This window comes from Bipolaris sorokiniana, assembly GCF_000338995.1.
Source record: "Bipolaris sorokiniana ND90Pr unplaced genomic scaffold COCSAscaffold_6, whole genome shotgun sequence".
Classification (NCBI taxonomy): Eukaryota; Fungi; Ascomycota; class Dothideomycetes; order Pleosporales; family Pleosporaceae; genus Bipolaris; species Bipolaris sorokiniana.
In genome coordinates this window covers 1,505,875-1,527,007 of record NW_006911900.1, presented here as the reverse complement: position 1 = coordinate 1,527,007, position 21,133 = coordinate 1,505,875, and the positions used below count along the sequence as shown (strand labels likewise).

Here is a 21,133-nt window from a genome sequence, read left to right as displayed (position 1 = left end):
GGTGCATATATTTACTCCAATTCTCCATTCTGACGACTATCCTCGATGCTACTAATAACTTGTTTTGTTCGTCATCCAGCCGCTCCATTCCAGTCCATACTCCCCAATTGATACGGATGCATTTCTTATTTAATTGAGTACAAGAATTACTGCCTACTTCATACGACGATCTTGATATTAAAAAGGCTCGATTGTAAAAGCTTGTGCCCCAAAAATATCCTTGAGTGGCCTTGCGCCTCTCTCTTAACAGCATTAAGCCTATGCACATAATTTAATTCAATTCTCATCTGAATAAAGTAAAGTTACTTACAGTAAAGTCTTTTTCGTAGATATCTGGATCAGCACAATTAGGGTGATAGCAGTCCGAGGCAGACATGAAGATTTCGAATATTTTTCCTTCGGAAATGTAGATTGTTTGGTCCTAGACTAATTCGAGTAGAGCGGTATTGTGTGGATCGTATACCCAGGTTGACTAGCAGAGTGGTTAAAATATAGACGAAAGGGCCTCTGAGATTGCGACGTACTTGTGTTTAAGAGTACTTGCTAACAACTTTTACATTAGTCTTTTTTGCTATACATACATTTATTGTTGCCATTGCCTCAGTGACGAACTGCGTGATCTCCTGCCGCGCGACCTACGAGAATTAACCATCAAACTGCTTCAATCATTGCGTATTGGCGTACGTAAATCCAGAATTCTGTACAAGCAATGAGCGCTACTACAAAATTGAAGTTGCTTGAGAAATTTCAATTTGCAACGCGTTGTTAAACATTATTCAAGCAATCACTGGGCAGTTAAAAGTATGACTTCATGGATACTGTTATACTTTTCGCGTGCCCTGAAAATAACATACAACATAAGCTTCATGAGTACGAAAGATGATTGAGTTCAAATGTTTAAGTAGAGATGGAAGCAATAAATGTACGCACCAGTCCCCCAAGATCCTTGGCAATGCAGCATCCATCTTCCACCCTATGTGATCCTTGTGCAAGTCCCACATCGTCATCGCATGCCAAGGGATGTGCTGCAAGGGCAAGACTCATGTCTTGAACAGCCTTATCAACCTCCACGTCTTGGCTATAAACGTCAATTGTCTTAGACTGAAGACCCCAATCGAAAAGTTTCGGAAGACGGGTTCAGAAAACAGATTTATGGTTTGATCGGCCGTGTTGTCTTTTTGAAGCAAGAGCAGCAGTAAAAGGTGCTTTCTTGACTTGATGACCAGCACTGATCCTGCCCTATGGCTGGTTGATGCGGACGGCAGATGTAACCGGAGAATCGCTTGCTCCGAGAGCATCCTGCTTAGTACTTGACAGTGCATTGATAAGCACAGCACATCTGTCACAACATGTGAGTACTAAGAAAACTTGACAAGTATCTGCGGGTACCTTGCGGTTGGAAAAGTGGGCTACCGTATACACACATCTGCGGTTCACTCTTTACTGCTCCACCTGCTCGGCATAACATGCGACCTTGAAATAAATCTTTGGTGTCGAAATACTACGTCTCAAATTATTTTTTATCCAAATCATTATCACAAAAATTCCAAAGGCATTATTGCATTGCATGAATTGCCCTGAATGGAAATTGCGACTCGTTCGTACTCGCTCCCCCCTTTTCGTCACTCTCCCGTCTTACATTGTAACATGATGACGCCCCCAGACCACACCCACTCCCATAACCAATTGACATCGTAAAAATAACCCAGGAATACTCAGTCGTGACGAAGTTCCCGCTGCGCCATGCTCGCTTGACAGAGATAAGCTTCAACAAGCCCTGACGCGGACCGATTAGTTTCATCCGCAGACATGCGACGCGAAACGCCCCCTTTAAGTATCACGGCCGTCTCTAGTGATATTTGACCGCCAGCTAGTGTATACCGAAGCCGATGAACCAAAACTCCATATGCTCGGAATCTGCATTGGGGCGCTATTGTGGTTGGGTGGAGATATTTGTTCTAGAGCTCGTGCACCGAAACAAGTAGTCTTCTCGCCAGTAGGAAAGTGGCGCGTCACAAGGGACGGTATGCGGGATGGTTCGGCACTGAGGTACAGACTGTGTTGGAATGCTGACATTTTCGTATTTTGGGTAGCTCTGTGTACGGCGATCAAGTGTGGTTTTCGTTCGGTCCGAGTGATTTAGAAAAGAAGGTTTGGAGGATAGAGTGAGATTTGGAAATATATAAAAGTAACTGATACCATCTATTCAATATCTCCAGTACAACCATCAGTCTAATCAACATTCCCTTTTGCTTCTCACCCGGTGTGAGTCCTTTCGCTTCTCTCTAAATCTCACTCTCTTCCCCAGTATTAATCCACCTCAACTACTTAAAATGAAGGCCTTCTTCTTCCTCACCCTCCTGGCCCCCGTCTTTGCCCTACCAGCAAACCAAGGCTGCGACATCGGAAAAGCCTCCACAGTCACCAGCGGCGGCGCCGCCAACACCACCTGCGCAATGACAAAAGCCCACCTCGAGAAAGGCATCCAACACAACCTCAACATTCAAGCCCAAGAGCTTCAAGGGTAAACCTCCCCTCCTCCTCCTTTTCCTCCCAAACCCTCCTCTAACAAAACCCCACCAGCATCCAAACACTCCAGGCCCAACTCGACACCCCGGACTTCAACGCCACACAAACCAAAGTCCTCGACATCCAACAACGCGGCATCGACATCCGGGCCAAGAATCAGAAACTCGCCAAGAAAATCTCCAGCCCGGCGCTCGACGGGCTGAATATCGTCGAGGGCGCGCAGGTTAAGGAGAAGGATCAGGTGACGGGGTTGAAGGGGCAGGCGGCGACGGACAAGGATATACTTGATACTTTGGTACAGGAGGTTATGGATGGAACGGCGCAGAATAAGAAGAATCTTGATGCGGCGAAGAGTCAGAAGTGTTAGGGCAGGTGATGGGTGGAAAGTCATTGAGGAGTCAAGGGGGCGGGGTGTGGGTTCTGTGTAATTGTTCTGGCAGCACTACAGAGAGAGAGAGGGGTGAGAAGTTAGCCGGATGTGTGGGGGTTGGTGGTTGGGGTCTTATACCATGAATATAGTGTTTGAATGTACGTCTTTGTTCGTACTACTCTTTCTTTCTTTTTTTGTGCTAGGTGTGCTCAAGTTACTCGCGACTACCCGGATCATGAGCTTTACAAAACTTATACTTTTATGAAAGTATTTATGGAAAAATATTTGGGAAATGCACGAAATCTAGGTACATGTGGTTCAGTGAGAGTGAAAGAGCTTAATTGAACGTTAGAAGCTTACAACACCCTAGTCCCCTGGATGTGAATCAGCAATACGTTTTTGTACATATTATTGCATTGCATATGGCAATTATTAGAACCACCTCTCATATGATCTCTACTGTACAGTAATCTTGACATATTGCCGTTTTTGCAATGTTCTTATGTCCGTGGTATAAAGCCCACACATTGTGCACCATCGCTATGCATATATGGTCAAATAAGAAAAGTTTCTGGAGAGAACGAGAAATTGACAAAAGAAAGAGGCCATTCGGAGAGCATATGATCTCCGTTTAGTTGGGTACCAGAGATTACGCTCAACGTGTGTCTTCGTCAAGTTCGCCTTCGGCATCGACATCCTCCACACCTCCTGCATCCCCGCTTGCATCTGCCATCTTGACATCATCCGAGTTGTTTGATGTCTCTGGCGTTTGTGTATTACTTGATCTGTGATCTGTAACAGAGCTCTGTCTAGTATATTCTCCAGTGGCTGTGGGACTGTCAACTGTTACAGAGCCGGATTTGTCTTGGTCTTCCTGAGATGGTTGAGCATCGAGAGCTTTCTGCATGATACGATACTGTTGCTTCGGATTCGTCAAAATCTGACGACTGGTGGTCGTCTCCAATGCGCCGGCTTCTATTGTATTTGTATCGCCTTCCTCGTCTATAGCAGGGGTCGTATCAGCACGTTGTGCATTACGGGCTTGCAATGCAGAGTGTCTCATATTGTAATCCATGCGCCAACGCTGCTTCTCATGGTTCTTCGGCTTCCGTTTGACATGCTGGCCGAACCAGTCGTTTTCCGTATCGTACAATTGGTCGCCGAAAGCACCCCAGAAGCCTGGAAGGGTGGTGTAACCACCACCGACAGTTTTCTTGACTGCGCAGACCGACTCGAGCCAGTCCAAAACAAGCTGGATTTCGAAGAGCTCAGTGGTATTTTCAGGGCAGTGAGCCTGTATATCTATTGCAGTGGCGCCAGCCATGAAAACCAGCGGTTGCAACACAAGATTTAGGACGCGGTACCACCAGGCCCACGTAACATTCTGACCGTCAATACCGCTCCAGATGGGAAGCAAGGCGTGTGAATCATACTTTCCAGGAAGAGGTGGCTCAGGCAGAGGGTGCCACAATGTAGTCGACTGGTCGCCCTTGGGTGCTGTTGGAGAAGGCAGTATTTGCAATGGGTTACCAAACTTGTACTTTTCCGTGGGGACAACATGAATATCCCAGAAAAAGCGACTCCGATCAATTGCCCGATGGTTGTAGCCGCCCTCACAGAATCCCCACACCGATAGCTTAGGGAGCGGACTGTTGAGCTCGTTGTTGATGGGAGGTAGCTGAGGAACAAGCCTGACTGTTCCCTCGTTGGCCATTGTCATGATGGCTGCAAAAGCACTGTCCTCTTCACATCGTGAAATGTTGTACGAACACATGTCTGGATCTTCGCTTACGAAAGCAGCATCCATCTTCTTCTTGACTTGGACTGCGGTCATGAAATCATCGAGCTGAAACAATCGCGCATACTTTTTTGCCAGTGTCTGAGTGAAGTTGTAATTGCGCCCTGGTAGAAGGCGCTTGAGTTTTCGCATCCTAAGGTGCTGCTTCTCCACAAAGTTCCCAACAACCTTGACCAAAGTTGATTCGCCCAAGTCTTTGAGTTTCTCGTGTGCTAGATTTGCGTCATAGTGAGCTTGTGGTGTCGCTGTATTTGCCCGAACCCATGACCGTGCTTTGAGAAGCTTGTCTTCAGGTGACCAAGCTGGCTTCCGCGATCGATGAAGGGGAGCGGTAAAGGAATACTGAAGTTGGAGCATAGTTCTTGTTCGATCCGCTGTCGTGGCCTTGAACCAGCTAACACGATCCAAGTTTTCGTAGCTCGATTCGTCAATGGTAAAATGTTGTAGTGCTTCCCGAAGAATTGGGAGAGGATGTTCGGGAAAAGCACATTTACATGACGCCCATCGTATGAGGCCTGCCCAGTCATGTGTCTCAGGATCCTCGATGGCAGCAACTTTGCCAGTCTCATAAGCTTCCAAGTATAGCGATTGGAATGATGCTGTCAAATCATTTACCTGCTTAGCCATGCGATTCTGCATCCAGAACCATAGCTTCTGAGCTCTGTTTAGATTGAAATATTTGTTGTTCGCATACACGCGTTTGACAAGGCTCCAGTCTATTGACCCATCTTCTCCAGACAAAGAAGAGACTACCACGAAGGCGCAGAAGAGCTTGTTAAACTCATCCACTCGATCAACAGCCTTGCTATACTGTCGTTCTTTACCGTGTTTTTCGATCTGTATCTTCTTCCTTTCACTCCATGGACGTGATGCCAAATTGGATCTTGGAACACTCTGCGGCTGCTGGTATATTGGATCATTTTGGTCACCTGTAAGGCCAGTAAGACGTTCAAGCAATGTGGGAGGAAAGCCTCGCTTGCTTCGCTGGTGACCGTGAATTGTGCTGCCACTCTGCTTCGTCGGCCCGAGCCGTGTCATACCACGGCTCCCTTCATGGTCATCGTCAGAGTTGGATTGTGGTGTATATACCCCCTCCTGTGGCTCATTGGATGCCACAGGTGTCAAGCGGGCTCTCTTCTTGGGAGATTGGTCCTGAGGGGCAACAATTCTTACACGCTTCTTGCTATTCTTGACAACGGTAGGCGGGTTAGCGGTCTCAACATCCAGCGATTCAGATGAGTCTTCCTTCTGCTCTGTTTGATCAGGCTCGGTCGTCGCAATGTCTTTCTGGAGATGGTCCTCGACGGACTCCATAACTGGCAACGGATCTTGAGCCTTAACATCGACATCCTTATGCGCCGCTCTCCCTTCCCAATCAGCTATTTCATCTTCACTTTCTTCATCCTCAGACTGCTCCTCAGTTGGTACTGGTTCACGTTCTGGTGCAGGCGCGATGATAGGATGCATCCAAACCAGTGAAACTTGTTCAGCCTTACCCGCCGTGCCGACGTCAGGTCCAACAGTCTCCGCCCCATCAGACTCCTCGCCGAGCGTCTGCATATCTGCAGAGTACAATGGAGCTCGTCGAATGCGCTTGCTTTTGTCGTTCAGGCTTGCCAGTCTCGCTCGTTTTGCGCGCGGCACACCATCAGAATCGTGAGGCATCTTTGAAAGTGCCTGTTCGACCCGAGCATCTTGAACTTTGCGAGCCTTAATTTCTAGCATCCTCTGTTTCTTCAATTCCAGCTGTCTGCGCTGTTTAGATTCCTTTATTTGTTTCTCAATGTCAGGATTCGATGGGTTGAGGACGATGCTCTCGTCTTTGGGGGCGGCCTGAACTGGCTGGTATGAGACAACGTCGCCAATGAGATCACGAATTTCTTCAGGGTAGTACAAAAGAGATTTCTCCGACACACGGGTGGTGTATTCCTTTTGTTGAGAGTATTGTGCCATATTGTGTGCCAGCTTCAAGACTTCTGGGCTCCTTTCGTTCAGGTGTGCCCATGTAAACATCCTTCGGGTGGTTGTGCCTGGGGTATTCTTGTTTTGCGAGGCAAAGTTCCAGTGCTTTAATCCAAATTCTGGACGGGCAGCCATACTCCTGAGGGTTTCGCTGATAGTACTAAGGGAGGGTTCTTTGATATTGGAGTGCCGCTCACGCCAAAGGGTAAGAAATGGTCGTAGAATTTCACCTCCTCCAGGAAACACGCCATTGCAGCGTTTGATGATATCCAGGATGACCTTTTCTCTGAAACGACGCTGACTGCCACCTTTTCCGTGCTCTTTAACCCTTGGTTTGGTGCCTGATACGGGGGGCACAGGAGCTTCCACAATAGTCGTGTACATGCCATCAGGAAGCTTTTGGTCATCACGCGTCTCAGATGTGAGAACATGTGAGCCATCCGCTATTGGGACTTGGTCACTATCATGACCAACGTCTGGAGTCTCTGATTGTGGTTGGGGTTCCAATGTTGGACTGTTGGCATAAGGGCTTTGATACTGGGAAATACGATCGAGGTCAGGCACGTTGATGGGTGCCCAGCCGCCTACCTTGCGTGTCAATGATGGAATCGGTCGTGGTGATTGTGTCCTCGATACATCAAATACAGTGTGTGGTTCGGTTTCGCCTTTGCCTAGGTCTGGGGTCTCAGCCATATCGGTCTCGGCCCTTTGATCAGCGCTGTTTTCGCGACCCACTAGCGTTCCTTCAGGTTCCACTGAGGCGGCTTTGCCAGGTGTGGAAGGTGGTGGGGTATGATTTTGAATGTCATGCCGCGTCCCTATGTCGCTTCGCAACTGCATTTCGGCTTGTGATTGCTCCGATTGTGCAGCATATGAGGCATGTCTTGAGACAATCATGTCTTCCACACCATGAGATGTGGGCTTTTGTGTGGTATCAGGAGTATGCGTGACATGGTCACGGTTCGTTGATGTTCTTCGAGCCTCTTCTGCCATATACCAGTCTATCTCCACTAGACGTGGTAACTTGAACGTTGCCATTAATGCCTTCCGTGGCCGACCTCGTGCAACCTTTTGCTTAACATAGGGATTGAGATAAAGTCCAGGTGAACATCGCTTCTCGTACTGGTCAATGACCGTTAGGGCTTCGTCGTCGAGTTTAGTGGTGTCAGGAGTCATGTAGATCTTTGTAGGAGGTAGCAAACAAGGCTCAGATTCCACACTTGGTAGAATGGGCTCATCCATTGATAGTGTCATTGGCTCAGCTATTCGACCGACATCTTTCACAATAATTGAGTTTGTGTCGCATACGCTTTGCTCGTCAGGGACTGCTGATAGGGCATGGCTCTCAGATCGGTTCACAATGTTTTCTGGAGAGGTCGTAAACGATGGGACAGGCACTGGGGTCAATTCCTGCGGAGTTGCTGCCCCCTTGCACCGCCTTTTCGTTAACACTGGGGTGGTTACTGGGTTCTTAGCCTTCCGCTTCCCTGAGACGCTGTGAAGCGAAGAATTCTCCCGAGACTCCTGCTCTGTGGAGTTGGACCTTGATACTTCGTCCGTGTTTTGAATCCCCTGGGGTTCGTCTAGCTCTTCCGTTGTTTCAACTAGTTTTCGAGTGGGTCCGTTGGCCTTTTTAGGTGTATTTGACGACGACGCCTTTGCCCTCATCTCATCCATGTACTTGGCAATGACCTTCGAATCTTCAAGAGCAATACCCTCCTCTCGCTCCCGGCGAAGACCTTCGATTAGGTCTTGTGGTAACCGACCATGGTCCTTCCAGCCTAGTGCTATTCTTTGCTGCTTGCTGAGCAATGTGGGCTCCTTATTCGTTTTCGTTACTCGCTTCTTCTCTTTCTTGACCAACTTGGGCAGTCCGCGCTCCTCTCGGATCTTGTTTTCTTGTTCTATACCCAGACGTCCTCTTGCAGACAAACCAGCCGCTACGCGCTCTTCTTTTGTCATAAGAGGTACACTGAGTTGGCGCTTAGCATGGTCTTGCACAACCGCGTCCGGTAGCGACGTCGGATCTCCTGTCATCTGGCGATATGCAAGGATCTGCCTCTGTATATTTTTGCTCAAACGAACATTAGGATCTAGGCCTAGCGACCTCATTTCTTCAGATGTGAGTGAGAGACCCGGGGTTTTCTTCGGCAGTTTCGGGTCTTTAGCTACTTTGACAGGCTTTTCTTTGACAGCTTTTGCAACCTTTTTAGGTCGACCTAGTTTGCGTGGCGTTTTATCTTTCGGCACAGTTTTCGAAGGCTTTTGATAGCTGATCTCTTGTCCCAACGCATTGTCCCATCGGGAGCCATATTTGCGTTGCTTTACGATGACTGCGCCAGCCTCAGACAGTGTTGCTGAACCGGATCCTCGTACCAGGTTGATTGGCTTGATAGCAGGGAAACCCCAAGCATCCAGGAGTGCGCCGTTACTGGTAGGATCAAACACCTCGTCAGGCCCGAAATTGGCTACACCTTCCCAATGGGCATATTGAAGCTCTACAGCCTTTTCGAAATTGGCATATGTACGATAGACGTAATGGAGAAATTTCTTCTCATCAGTCACACCCTGATCTCTAATGACGGCCAGGTGACGAAGATGGAGTGGTTGCGTTTTCTCCCAGTCATTTGTTATGCGGGAGAAATATGATTCCATTGGACGCCTCCAGAATGGTCCGACGATTCGGTCGCGCAAAGTCTCCGCATCCCATCCACGGGGACCACCCAATGCGACGGCATTGAAGACTGTGTTGGGGAGAAAGTGATCCGGTGTCCATTGCGGAGGTATAGTTTCAGATTTTTCGGTAGCAGACGTATTGTCTTGAGGATTGGCACTGGGTTCGCAATCGTCTAACACGTCGTCTTCAAGATCCTTCATTATGTCATCACCATCGGCGCTTTCGTCGAGCGGCTCTGCACCCGATCCATCAGCGGGATTGATTGTGCGTCGAAAACCAAGATTCTTGAGATCTTCTTCTCTTGGCGCACGCAGTACCTGGATGCAGGTGATCCAAGCATCTTCAGACTTTTGTTTACGAATCCTGCGTCGCTTGATCATTCCGCTCTGATCTAATCGAATTAGGGCACCTTGTGTAGCCCGCTTGTTCCATGCCGACATTGGTACGCCCTAGGGATATTAGCAAAGTATATGCGCTTTTTCGCAATACACTAACCAGCTTCTGCCTGATAGTTCGTGTGGGAACAATACCCCCTTCACCCACTTTATTGTATAGCAACTGAGCAAAGCTTCTGACCACGAATGTTCCATCATCTTGGTATACATCCTCCACGGCACTGGACTCGATGAAAGCGTTCTGTGATACGAACTTTGTATGAATGCAAAGACTCGTCCGCATCTTGTTGGATTGAACAGGATACTTGGATATGTAATTTTTACGGGCCAGCTCATCTGTTCTGTGCGGCACAGATCTCTTATCTTGGCCGCTGATAGCAATGAGCTCCGGTTGGGTAATGCCAGCAGCACCACGAGCAGCGATAAGTGAAAGTAGTACAAACTCCATGCTTGGGACCTTCTTCAGATCAATTCCATGGCCGGTCAATGCCTGCCAAACTCTATTTTGACTTGTGTACAGACGGGGCGCAGTCACGCTCGAGTTGGGCTCATCAAAAATTGCTGTTGTAGTCTGTGGAGCTTCTACCTCACTGCGAGGCGACCGACCAGCAGACAATGAGGCTATAACTTGATTCGGTAGACTAGAAGGTATTCTAGGCCCGCCTTCCTCGCCATGAATTCTCTGCCGCAGGGCCTCTCTCAGCCCACTCAAAGTCTTTGAGGGATGTACTCTCTTGACCACAGAGGTGTTCAAGCCATGGTCATACTCTGTTGCATGTGTGTCTCCAGTGGTGCCAGTCTCATGTAGTTCAGCCGCTTCGAACTCGGAGAGGGTGTAGTTCTGAACCTCTGCTTTGTAGACAATGCGAATGTCCGGGTGATTAGTGAGCCATTGCCAGGTGCGTTCATAGAATCTGCGGCCAAGACCGTTTGTTGACAGAGACGTCTCACTCTGGTCATCGAATTTGGATTGCGCATCATCCTGACGTTGGCTGTAGAAGTTTTGAATGAAACGACGAAAGTCTGCGCTGCTTGCACCTATACAAGGATTAGCGGTTGACGTCTAGTAAAGTCAAGCACGATGGAAGAGTGAAGCCGCTAGAATATATGATAGAGCAGTGAGCAAACTGAAAACCCTCAGAGATGATATTTCTCAAATATTAACAAGCAAACGAAGGGTGAATTACTATATCAAAGTGATAGTGGTGACACGGGCAAATGCTGGTTGATGTAATCTCAAAGCGAGAACGCGTGCAGCGAGTCATGCATACCTTGAACCCCGAGGAGAGCAATTTCTGAGAGCAAAAATTCCAGAAGCTCATCCAAGCCGATCGCCATTGTATTCCGCCCGTTCTTTTCCTGCGATCGCACGTCAAGGAAAAGACGGTCGAATGCTGCTAACGCATGTCAAAAGGTGGCGGGATAGCGTTTCGAACACGCGCTGCAACAGGCTGCAAGGTTGGCTTGGGAGATGTGACTGGCTCTTGCTGACGGCGGGGCCGCACTCTGGCGCGCAAAAGTTGGCGTATTCGAGAAGGGAGGCAAAAAAGTACAGGTCGCCTTGGTGAAGTTACAGCAGGTTGGCGTTGTCCAGAACAAGTTTCGAACGCGCGCAGGTTGTGGTCGAATTGGTAGATTTTCTGGCTGCGCTTTGGTGGGGTCCTGCGAGTGCGAAAAAAGAGTCCAGAGAACCGGAACTCCCCCCGCATCGGGTCTTGGCGTCGTGGCCCACGCTCACGCCTGGTGGCATTGCAAGTGAGTGCACGCATGTTTGTGCTGGGTGACTCACTGGCTGTTTTTGTGACCCATACAAGAAGCGATAGCCCAAAATCTGCTTCTGTAGATTGGGCTTGTTGGGTTTGGCTATGCAACCTCTTATCAAGATTCTAGCCGCTAATCTAGAAGTTGTGGGATTGTAACTTCGTGAAATGCCAAGACCTTATCACGTGACTTGTAAATCGAGCAACAAATAAAAATGCAAAAACAAAAACATATGACGGCCGGGATTCGCTAGTGATCATGCTATTATGATATTTTGGAGTAGTGTATTACTATAGGATGTGCTATGAAAGGCGCCAAAGCAGCACCTGAAGGTAGAGTAACTTTACGTAGCCCGCTCTAGTCGAGTACATGTCGCTCAATACCAGGAAAGGGGAAGAGGGGTAGACAGTGGTGATTTGGAAGAGAAAATGCGTTGGAGGGAGGTGAGAGAAAGACGTCAAGTATCCGTGGACTGTCTGATATTAACCAAGGCTCACGTGATGTTGTCGATCGATATCCCACCAACTCAAGAATATAGCCCGAATACTGATCGTTCTCTTACCGAGAAAGAGGCGTACCGCCACCGATATGATGAGCGCCATGATAGCCTCATACAGACAGCTCCAAACCGGAACGTGTTCTCGGCTCGAATGCTCCCTGGCTCCTAAACATATGGACTGCTCACACTCTCTAATGCGTATACTGAGGTATCGTGTAAGCCATGTATAACCTTTCTTCTTCGTTTGAAGATCCATCGATCAGCCTTGCTAGCTACACTGTCGTGCCTAAACTATCGTAACGCTTGGTCATTCACATTGGACAGCTTGCTTTAATCTACGCCTTCTTCTGAACTCCAGAGTCAGACTTCCGAGCTGATGCTACCCAGATCCTCATTAAATGACCATAATCAACGGAGAGTTCAGATTGTTGCACTTTAACCTAAAGTTCCTATAGGGCCAGAACAGAGAAGGCTGCGTGGGCTTGTGCGACTCGAGAATAGCCTAGAATCTCACGGCCACCGAGCCGCAGTCTTACGCCTGATGCCTGACGTTCTCGCCCCCACACTCTGTTAGATGTTAAAAACATGCTTAAAGGAGAAGTTTTACAAGAACAGATAATATGAATCTCTTCCTGTATCTTCACAGCGCACATTTAACGCATTTAACGATTTCAACATGGCTTCAAACGATCCGTTTCCAGCTGGCCGCACGTCAAACAGCTCTTCTGGGGGCTACGAAGATGAATGACTCTATGGCATCAATCAAGGAAGAAGGCGAATACAAGAAGTATGATATGGGTTTGGGCTCGACAAAGGCTTCCAATATGCTGCGTGGTTTCCAGAGCATTGTATCGAGCGGTTCTGATGCACTGAATGCATTGAAGGTTGGGGCTGGTTTGCCGACGGAAAAGCTCTGCACAACCTGCAAGAAGATACCATTCGCGGAGTGCCTACCAGGCAATGACAAGGGGGATGACGAGGGAACAGACCGCATTAGCCCAGCACACGATGCGCTTGTATTCTACATGAGCCTCTCCAGCATCCTAAAAAATCGCACGTTTTGCAAATTCTGTAATCTCCTTTTTCAGAGCATTTGCGAGCCAGAATACGATTTGCTGAAGGCACAACATATTCAAAATTATCTACCGGACAGCGAGGAATACAAAGACATGAGGAGTTTCCCAGATTGGATCAAGAGAAAAAAATACTGTAAACGAGAATGGATGGGAGGCGCTGGGCTATGGCCATTCGGATACGCTGTCGACAGACAACAAGCTGCCAGCTCGACGCTGCAGCAAGCGAGGAAACTCTTTCTAGAGGCGGAAGATCGCGACATCAACACCAAGAGCCTCAATATGAACGATCTTGAGGATATGTATAAGTCAAGAGATACGGTAGCCGACACAATGGCTGCAGCTAACGCAAGCCTCACGATCATCAATCTCGTTACGAACCAGAAAAGCGAAAACTTGCGGAGGGGGATGGCGAGCGCTCAATGGACGATGGGGCAACTAGCACTATTACAGAGCAAAAAGCGGAAGCGGTTGCCCTGCATTTTCATGCTCAGAGCGTATCGGAAAGACGAAGAGAAAAGAGGAGCCTTGAGTGTGCGTGTCTACGGGCACGGACGAGCACCCCTCGCACCCTTGAAGGAAATATGCCATTTCAGCCAGCGTTTCGAAAATTCCAGCAGTCCACGAATAAAAAAGCAGCAGATTTGGTATGGACAAATGATTGGTCCTCGAATCAATGTCCCGTTCTTCAGGCACTGCGTTGAGGCATGCACATCGAAGCACAATTGTGAAGAATTGTTGAGTGATTCAGTGAAAAATCCTATATCAACTCCAGCGTGGGATGAGGCCGCCATATTTCGACTCGTTGACGTGCATAAGATGTGTATTACAGAGATGAATTTCTCTGACATGATCCGCTTACGCTCTGACCTGAGGTACGTAGCTTTGAGCTACAGGTGGGGAATTCTACCACTAATGAAGGGCTGGAAAGAGTACAACACCAATGACGGGCAGCCTTCCTACCACAATGAGAAAATGAATAAGACAACATCGACTCGCCCAACCTCATGTACACACCTGACTTCAACTAACAAAGTCGCGTTGTCAAGAGCACATAGTCTCGAGGCCGAAGGTGTGCATATCCCAAAAACCATCAAACACGCCATCGAGGTCGTCCAAGCCATAGGCGAAAGATTCATGTGGGTCGATCAGCTCTGCGTTCCTCAAGAGGGTGACGAACAAGTCAAGCACGCCAATATACAGCTCATCGGTCATATATACAACCGTGCCCTTTTTACCATTGTTGCTGGAGACAGCTTGCATGCTGATGAAGGGTTGAAAGGACTCCATGGCTATCCCGGCCGTGAGAAACAGCTCATGGAAGACGGGATCATCAAAAATACCCGGATGGTGCTGCCCACGCGCATGGAGCTCAACTATAAAGCTTGGGAGGAGCGAGCGTGGTGTTTTCAAGAGAAGCTACTGTCTCGAAGGATGCTAAACTTTGCAGGTGGATTTGCAGTATGGCATTGCCGGGGAGGAACATGGAGGGAGGATGTCAATGCACTGGACGGAGACAAGTCGTTGATTTCGTTTCCATGGCTTAGACTCACACCCTTGCCGCCTCCTAGCCATGATATCTCACCAGCAGGATTGCATATTGCACGAGAGGATGGGAGTGTGAGACTGATGAGACTGCCGTCGATGCACCAGTACATCGAGGCAGTAGAAGATCTGAGTAGAAGGACCATAGGGAAGAGTTGCGACATCCTTAGTGCGTTTGAAGGTCTTGCAAACATTCTTAGTGGCCCAGGATTTCTCAACTCACCGTTCCGAAACGGATTGCCATGCCACTTTCTGGATGTTGCACTCTTATGGCAATCAGATGAGCCTATGCGCCGCCGCCAAGGCGACTCCAACAGAAAATGTCCGCCAAGCTGGACATGGGCAGGCTGGGAAGCTGCACAGAACCCATTGGGATCTGGCAGTAAAGGCGCACGAGTTCGTTATGACCAACCCTTTGACGTCTTGGTCTTGAACTCCGGTATCGTTCAACGGTACCGTCGGTGCGGTGAAGAGTGCATTCGTCCTCGCAAAGGTACACTGTACGGTGTCCAGGAAAGACCTAATAGTTTCTCCCTGCAAGAACTGGGGCTCTTCGGCATGTTTAACATGAGTGCTAGAGGATTCAGAGATTGGGACTCAGCAGACGCCAGACCAGCACCAAAACCAAGACTAGATATACCACTTCATGAACTGGAAGAGCAACATCTTGTCGTACACACGGAGTTGGTGAACCTAGAGCTAGGTAGCGATTGCTGGAAAGTCCGGACATCGACCAAACGCGCTGGTGATGAGCACTGCATGATCAATTTTCACGACACTGAACCCACCGAAACAGCATCGGAAGCCGAGGTAGACCAACCAAATCTGCAGATCAAAACAGTCGTGTCTCGAGAACACTGGATCAACACTGCAACGCATCTTAGAGCCGGTACTGTGAAGTTCGATACCGGTTATAATGCAAAAAGCGCAAATTCCGTGACCGCGGTCCTATTGTCAGAAGCGCAGTACTTGGGTAACGAGACAAGGCCAGACATTCTAGGCTATCCACTCTACAATATCATCCTTGTAAAGAAATTAAGATCAGAAGGTAATGTAAAGTTTATGGAGCGCATAGGTCTTGGTAGGATATACAAATATGCGTGGAGAGAAGCAGGGGCGAGAAAGGAAGTGGTTGTGTTAGAGTGACGCAAACAATCGTCGGTTGTGTGAAAAACTATCGACCTTCTTGGGAACACAATGTGTTAGAATTAGGTACATTCCGTCGTTTCGATTACTTAGGTGTTTCCTAGCTAAGCTTCAGCTCTCCAGCATGTACACTAGCTGAAGCACAATTCGACACTCCTTTTGTGAATGTCAAGCCTCTTTAACCAAGGTCTAGGATCTGCTATATAAGAGATTGCTCTTTAAATCATCATGCAGCCATGTTACCATCAGGCTCGCACATCGAACACACATATCGAATTTCCGATCTTGGTTACCAAAACAGGGATTTTTACAATATCTTAGCAAGCAATCCCACAAAACGGATATACCGTCAAAAGGCGGAGGGTCTCAGTATCCGTATTTCTCAGCTTCTAATGGTTGAATATACCACAATATCATTTTTCAGTCTCTATATTTGCACGCCATGAGTGTCTGTAGGCTAGTTCTGAGATTTGAGAGAGCTCACGTGATGGTATCAATAACACAAACCTCGCTTGGCACTAACTACCCTATGGACAGAACATAACTACGTATTCCGGGATGCCTTGCATGGAAGGATGTAGGCTTAGCAAGAATACAGGGTCAAGGCTCTGGGCTGTCGTAACCACTCCACTGATGCCTCAAATATCTTGTCCACGTAATGTTCGTATCCTTTTCTCCGGATCTTTCTAGTAGAAGTGCCTTGTTTGTAGTTGTTCTTTAATCATTGAAAACAAGTGGCTAAAACTTTCGCCACACGCTTCAGGCACATCGAATCTACTGACCAGTTAGGAGAATCCTGGCCAACTATGGCGTCTTTCCAGCCAACTTCCGAGGCTATCAAACTAAGACTCCCAACCCAGGCACTAGCTTGTTACACTCAAGTGAGTTCGTAATAGCCAACAAGTATTAAATAATGCATAGGCAGTAGCTGCTGTGAAGGAAGTCCATAGTAACATCCATAGTATAGTGGAAGCCATAAAATTAAGCATGCATTATAGGCTTTATCGGTGATTCACCTTCGCTCACTTATCTTATTTCATGCCGAGAAGAGCCACACTATAGGGCACAAAACCCAGCAAAAGATAGGCCGCGATGATTGCGCTGCCGATCATGAACAGACATCCACCACAGAAAATGATAAAGTAGAGTAGCTCAAGTGGGCGTTCGTAAAACCACATATGATCACCATCGAGGCGATCGTTTTTCTCACACCCCGTGATTTGACCATTCGGAATGTACTTGAAATCGAGCAAAGAGCCACCCTTGAGACCATACTTGGAGTGAATAATGGAGTTATGCAAGATCTCGCGGCAAAACTGAATAGACCAAGCCTCAAACGATGGGATCCAGTGCTGGGCAGTCGCAAGGGCAACTACAAGCCAGCAGTGACCTTTGAAACAAGCGTAATGATACCAACCTGGGTGACCCATGCCCAGCTGATCACAGATGTCATCCCCATTGAGGCGGCGGCTGCCGGCTTGGATAAAACCAGCTGATATGTTGACGGGTGGAAGGTCTTTGAGGGCCTCGACGAAGTTGTGTCCGACGACGAGTGATGATGGCGTAATGTGCAGCTCGTTGTAGCTCAGAGATTCCATGATAGCCTTGGCCTGAGACGTCGTTGCAAAGAAGTTGGTTGGGGCGCCGATGACGTGACCGACATATCTCCAAAGCGCAATGTAGTCGTCGACCTCTTGTTGAGGTGGGCGGATGCCCATATGCGGTAGCTGCTGCCAAGCGTGGTTACAACTGAAAGTGGCGAGGGCATGAATCGAATCAAGCGTGTTCATGGGTACGCCGTGGATGCTGGTGTCATAGTAAGAGGGGCCTTTGACCTCAGCCACACGTAGCATACGTTGTTGGACCATCGAGTGCAACAAACGCACACGTACTGTAGTCTCGTGGCCTTTGCCGCCGGGTTTGATGAAACCCAATGAATGTGTTACCTCGAGCACGAGTTGGAACGTCTCCAATAGCCGCCTCCGTAACGATCGCGTACTGAAGCCGCCTGTTCGCAGCAACACCTCAACCACACTTGTTGAAGCCGAATTCTCGCCAACAAATCCCTGGAGCGCGAAGCCAATGATGTTTCCCAATGCATAGCGATAGAAAAAGCGCTGCCCACGTTCAAGCTGCTCCCAGTTGACCCAATCGGGCACTGTGTTGACCTGTTTCCAGAATTCCTCAAGTGTCTCATCATGATGTCGGTTGGCTTTGAGTGTCATGAACATGTCGAGTTTTTCTATCTGTTCTCCCCGTTGCTTCTGGGCTTCCTGCTCGCGCTGGTGGATCTTTTGGATGATGTTGACAGTAGCGGCACCCAGCTCATCGTGCTCGAAGCGAAGGGGATCGGTTTTTTCCTTAGGAATGTGTTCTTTTGTCCAGTGAAAAGAATAATTTCCAACAGTTCGGATGTCCTCTTCCATAGCGTCGGAACATTTACGGCTGGCCATGTCTGTCCTGAGTGCGGTTGGATGATCGTACGCAAAGATTTGAAGCTGATGTTTGTGTGTTTCTAACATATACCACCATTACTCATTTGAATGCGCTAGTATACAAAAATGCAGACCAACATTCAAGAGGAAGGAGTAAGAGTCAGAAGCGAACTTAGAAAATTTGTGTGGGAAACTAGGCAGTGAGATTCACACTTTGCGATGGGTCCGATTGAAGATGCCAAGGGGTCTCCAATTATCTAGATATGAGACACTAGTATGCATCGGGATTTTGTGATAATCCCGCCAAGGTTTAAGGCTCTCCAGTGCTCCTAAAATATCCTGTTCATGTCTTGGCTTGACTCGGTACCACTTCTTGGCCAAAAGTCATCCCTTTCTGAGCCTACGTTTATATAGATCTACACATCGATCATACTAGTTGACACCTACAAGCTTAGATATTACGTGGGTTTTTCCACTTCGCTGTACAGTTCGAGATCGCCGTGCATAAGCGCTTACACTAAAGTAAACCACCAATAAAAACTTGGACTCGTTAACTCTCGTGTGGGATGCCCTACTGATCCTATCATGTTTCCACAATTCAGCATGTTAGTTGTTCCTGCGTCAGGCTGATTTAGCTGTTGACTCAAGCTAGCTGCTTTATACACTTGTCTCTTTCCATGTCAGTTTATCTTGACTTATGCCTCTCGCTCGAACCTCGATTTATTCATTGTCCTAACTTTATGACAAACCTTCATTTGTTGCTATCTCGCTACATCAGTTCATGTCATAACCGCAGCTATGGAGGAGAGAACCATTGTTATCATCCCTAACTTATACAAGTGCTTCTTGACCCAAGAACCTAGGTCAAATCAGGGGTACCAAGTTGCTAAACTTGAGTCGGAGCGATGGCTTGCAAAGTCAGTAATTTCCATTATTAGATGCCTGGATCCAACATTGCGCCCTAACCACATCGATCAGAACATGCGACTTCGCTCCCAGTATGAGCAAAAAGGTCAACGCCTGCGATTTCTCCTATTTCATCTCCATCGCGGCACCAGACGCACCTCCAGACAGGCTGAAGACCTTATGCGACTGGGGGAATTGGGTCTTTCCGTTTGACGACTGTGAGCTTTCATTCCCACACCGATAACAGTTTGGTGTGTTTCAGGTATGACCTCTTCTCTGACTGACGGTGGACAATACCACAGTATTCGACTCAGGCGAGCTGAGGACCGATCTTTCAACATCTGAACATGTTCTCGATAGCCTCATGGCCAATATGACGGGCAATCCCTTCATCGGATACAAGCTCCCTATCGTTAAGGCACATGACGACATCTACAAACGGTTCGAAAAAGGCTCCTCTTACAGTACCCAGAGACGATTTGTTCGTGCTATGCAGCACTACGCATTAGGTGTAGCGCACCACGTCGGGCACTTCACCACCAATCACATCCCGTCTCTAAACGAGATGCTATCCACACGGCAGCTATCGGTTGGCGTTGCGCCACTCTACCATCTCGTTGAGTACGCGCATGAGATTGTGCTTCCAGATGAGGTCTTCGAGCACCCCGTGATTCAAGCACTAGAACGCCTCGGTGCTGACTTCGTTATCCTGTACGCCGCTTCGATTGTTTTTCCACATTATCCTATGACACTAATCATACGCGCACCAGATCTAATGACATACTCTCGTACCGCAAAGAAGAAGTAAGCCCTGGCCTGAAGATACATGTATAAGTCATCGAGACACTACCCTGACCTTTCAAATGCATAGTGCGAGGGATGTCCTTTCAATATGACCGCTGCCTGCCGGCTAGCTGGGCACTCAGCGCAAGAAGCTTTCGATATATTGGGTTCCATGCTTGAGCAGCGTTACATTCAATGGGATCAAGCCATTCATAATCTGCCCAGTTGGGGTGCAGATATCGACGGTGAGGTCCGCCGGTACATTGATGGCATTCAGAATGTTGTCCAAGCCAATATTAGTTGGAGGTACGTAATTTCTTGTGTTCAACTATGTAACATGTGAATACTCTGGAAGTCAAGCATCTGCTAAAATTTTGTCCGCCTGTATTGTAGCTTCCGCTCAGAGCGATACCTTGGCAAAGATGCCCTTGGAGTGCGACGCACCCGTAAGATCGATGTTATGACGACTCCCCCCTACTTGAGGATCATGGATACCAGACTCTCATTACTAAAGTGGCCATGCGTTTCACCAACTAGTAAGTTCCACTAACTAAATAATTACTGAAATACCACTGATAAATAACTAGCGCAGAGTATACATTCAAAGTTAGATGATTGCTTCGAGGCAGAGCAGGCTGGCAAACTTGTTTTTAACGGCCTATAGTGTTACAAGTAACAAGAAGGATCCTCTCCTTGACAAATAACGAGATGGCTGAAGGCTTATGGACGTCCACGTCAGAAGGTAATGATCATCGCGGGGCCTGGGGTCACGTGATGTGCCATCCCGCCAAGACAAGACATCCCGCCAAGCATGGGATGGCAATGGGATTAGGGATGGCATGCCATCACAGACATCCCGCCAAGGAGCAAGAAAATGGGATGGACGGGATGGCAGGACTGGAAGCAATGAGGATATAAGGATGGATGGATTTCATTATTACTCTCGTTGTGGTCAACTCAAATTGTACTTTCTTACTAGTATCTTTACTTAACAAGATTGTCACAAGTTAGTCTATCAAATAGATTAGTCTTGTCAAACCCTCCTTAAGCACGCCAACTCCACTGCATCGCCAGACAAGCCTCACGGAACACTAACGTAATACTCACCTGCCTTAGTGCGGACCAGGATAGAGAAGTATAGACCCTTACCCCGTGTAACAAAGAGGCCTTCGAACGAGTATGCATTAGCCTATATTACAGAAGAAGAAAGATAAAGAAAGTAGAGCTATCGCACGACGTCTGTCGCTTTATACT

General features: G+C 48.0%; 6 protein-coding genes across 6 annotated transcripts; 4 read left to right on the top strand and 2 right to left on the bottom strand.

The window, feature by feature from the left end:
• Window positions 1-2,230: 2,230 nt before the first annotated feature.
• Window positions 2,231-2,920, top strand: COCSADRAFT_190122 (uncharacterized protein). The gene is made up of 2 exons (XM_007701450.1): window positions 2,231-2,524; window positions 2,584-2,920. Exons 1-2 carry the CDS (start codon window positions 2,334-2,336, stop codon window positions 2,894-2,896), a joined length of 504 nt encoding a protein of 167 aa, XP_007699640.1. The 5' UTR covers window positions 2,231-2,333; the 3' UTR covers window positions 2,897-2,920.
• Window positions 2,921-3,312: 392 nt separating this feature from the next.
• On the bottom strand, window positions 3,313-11,429 carry COCSADRAFT_141788 (uncharacterized protein). The gene is made up of 3 exons (XM_007701449.1): window positions 11,003-11,429; window positions 9,913-10,769; window positions 3,313-9,785 (listed from the first exon to the last, which is right to left on the bottom strand). Exons 1-3 carry the CDS (start codon window positions 11,067-11,069, stop codon window positions 3,555-3,557), a joined length of 7,155 nt encoding a protein of 2,384 aa, XP_007699639.1. The 5' UTR covers window positions 11,070-11,429; the 3' UTR covers window positions 3,313-3,554.
• A 3,645-nt stretch (window positions 11,430-15,074) lies between these two features.
• On the top strand, window positions 15,075-15,704 carry COCSADRAFT_56314 (uncharacterized protein; the record flags this gene model as incomplete). The annotated part of the gene is made up of 2 exons (XM_007701018.1): window positions 15,075-15,180; window positions 15,406-15,704. Coding segments are annotated over 2 exons (405 nt in total), but the record flags the coding sequence as incomplete, so codon positions are not given.
• Window positions 15,705-16,786: 1,082 nt separating this feature from the next.
• Window positions 16,787-18,181, bottom strand: COCSADRAFT_88001 (uncharacterized protein; the record flags this gene model as incomplete). The annotated part of the gene is made up of 1 exon (XM_007701448.1): window positions 16,787-18,181. The coding sequence occupies one exon, from the start codon at window positions 18,179-18,181 to the stop codon at window positions 16,787-16,789; it is 1,395 nt and encodes a 464-aa protein (XP_007699638.1).
• Window positions 18,182-19,190: 1,009 nt separating this feature from the next.
• Window positions 19,191-20,429, top strand: COCSADRAFT_26102 (uncharacterized protein; the record flags this gene model as incomplete). The annotated part of the gene is made up of 5 exons (XM_007700875.1): window positions 19,191-19,314; window positions 19,399-19,807; window positions 19,867-19,900; window positions 19,968-20,185; window positions 20,273-20,429. The coding sequence occupies 5 exons, from the start codon at window positions 19,191-19,193 to the stop codon at window positions 20,427-20,429; spliced, it is 942 nt and encodes a 313-aa protein (XP_007699065.1).
• A 116-nt stretch (window positions 20,430-20,545) lies between these two features.
• COCSADRAFT_36496 (uncharacterized protein) lies at window positions 20,546-20,807 on the top strand. Its single transcript, XM_007700991.1, has one exon. It carries the CDS (start codon window positions 20,588-20,590, stop codon window positions 20,795-20,797), a length of 210 nt encoding a protein of 69 aa, XP_007699181.1. The 5' UTR covers window positions 20,546-20,587; the 3' UTR covers window positions 20,798-20,807.
• The last annotated feature ends 326 nt before the right edge of the window (window positions 20,808-21,133 follow it).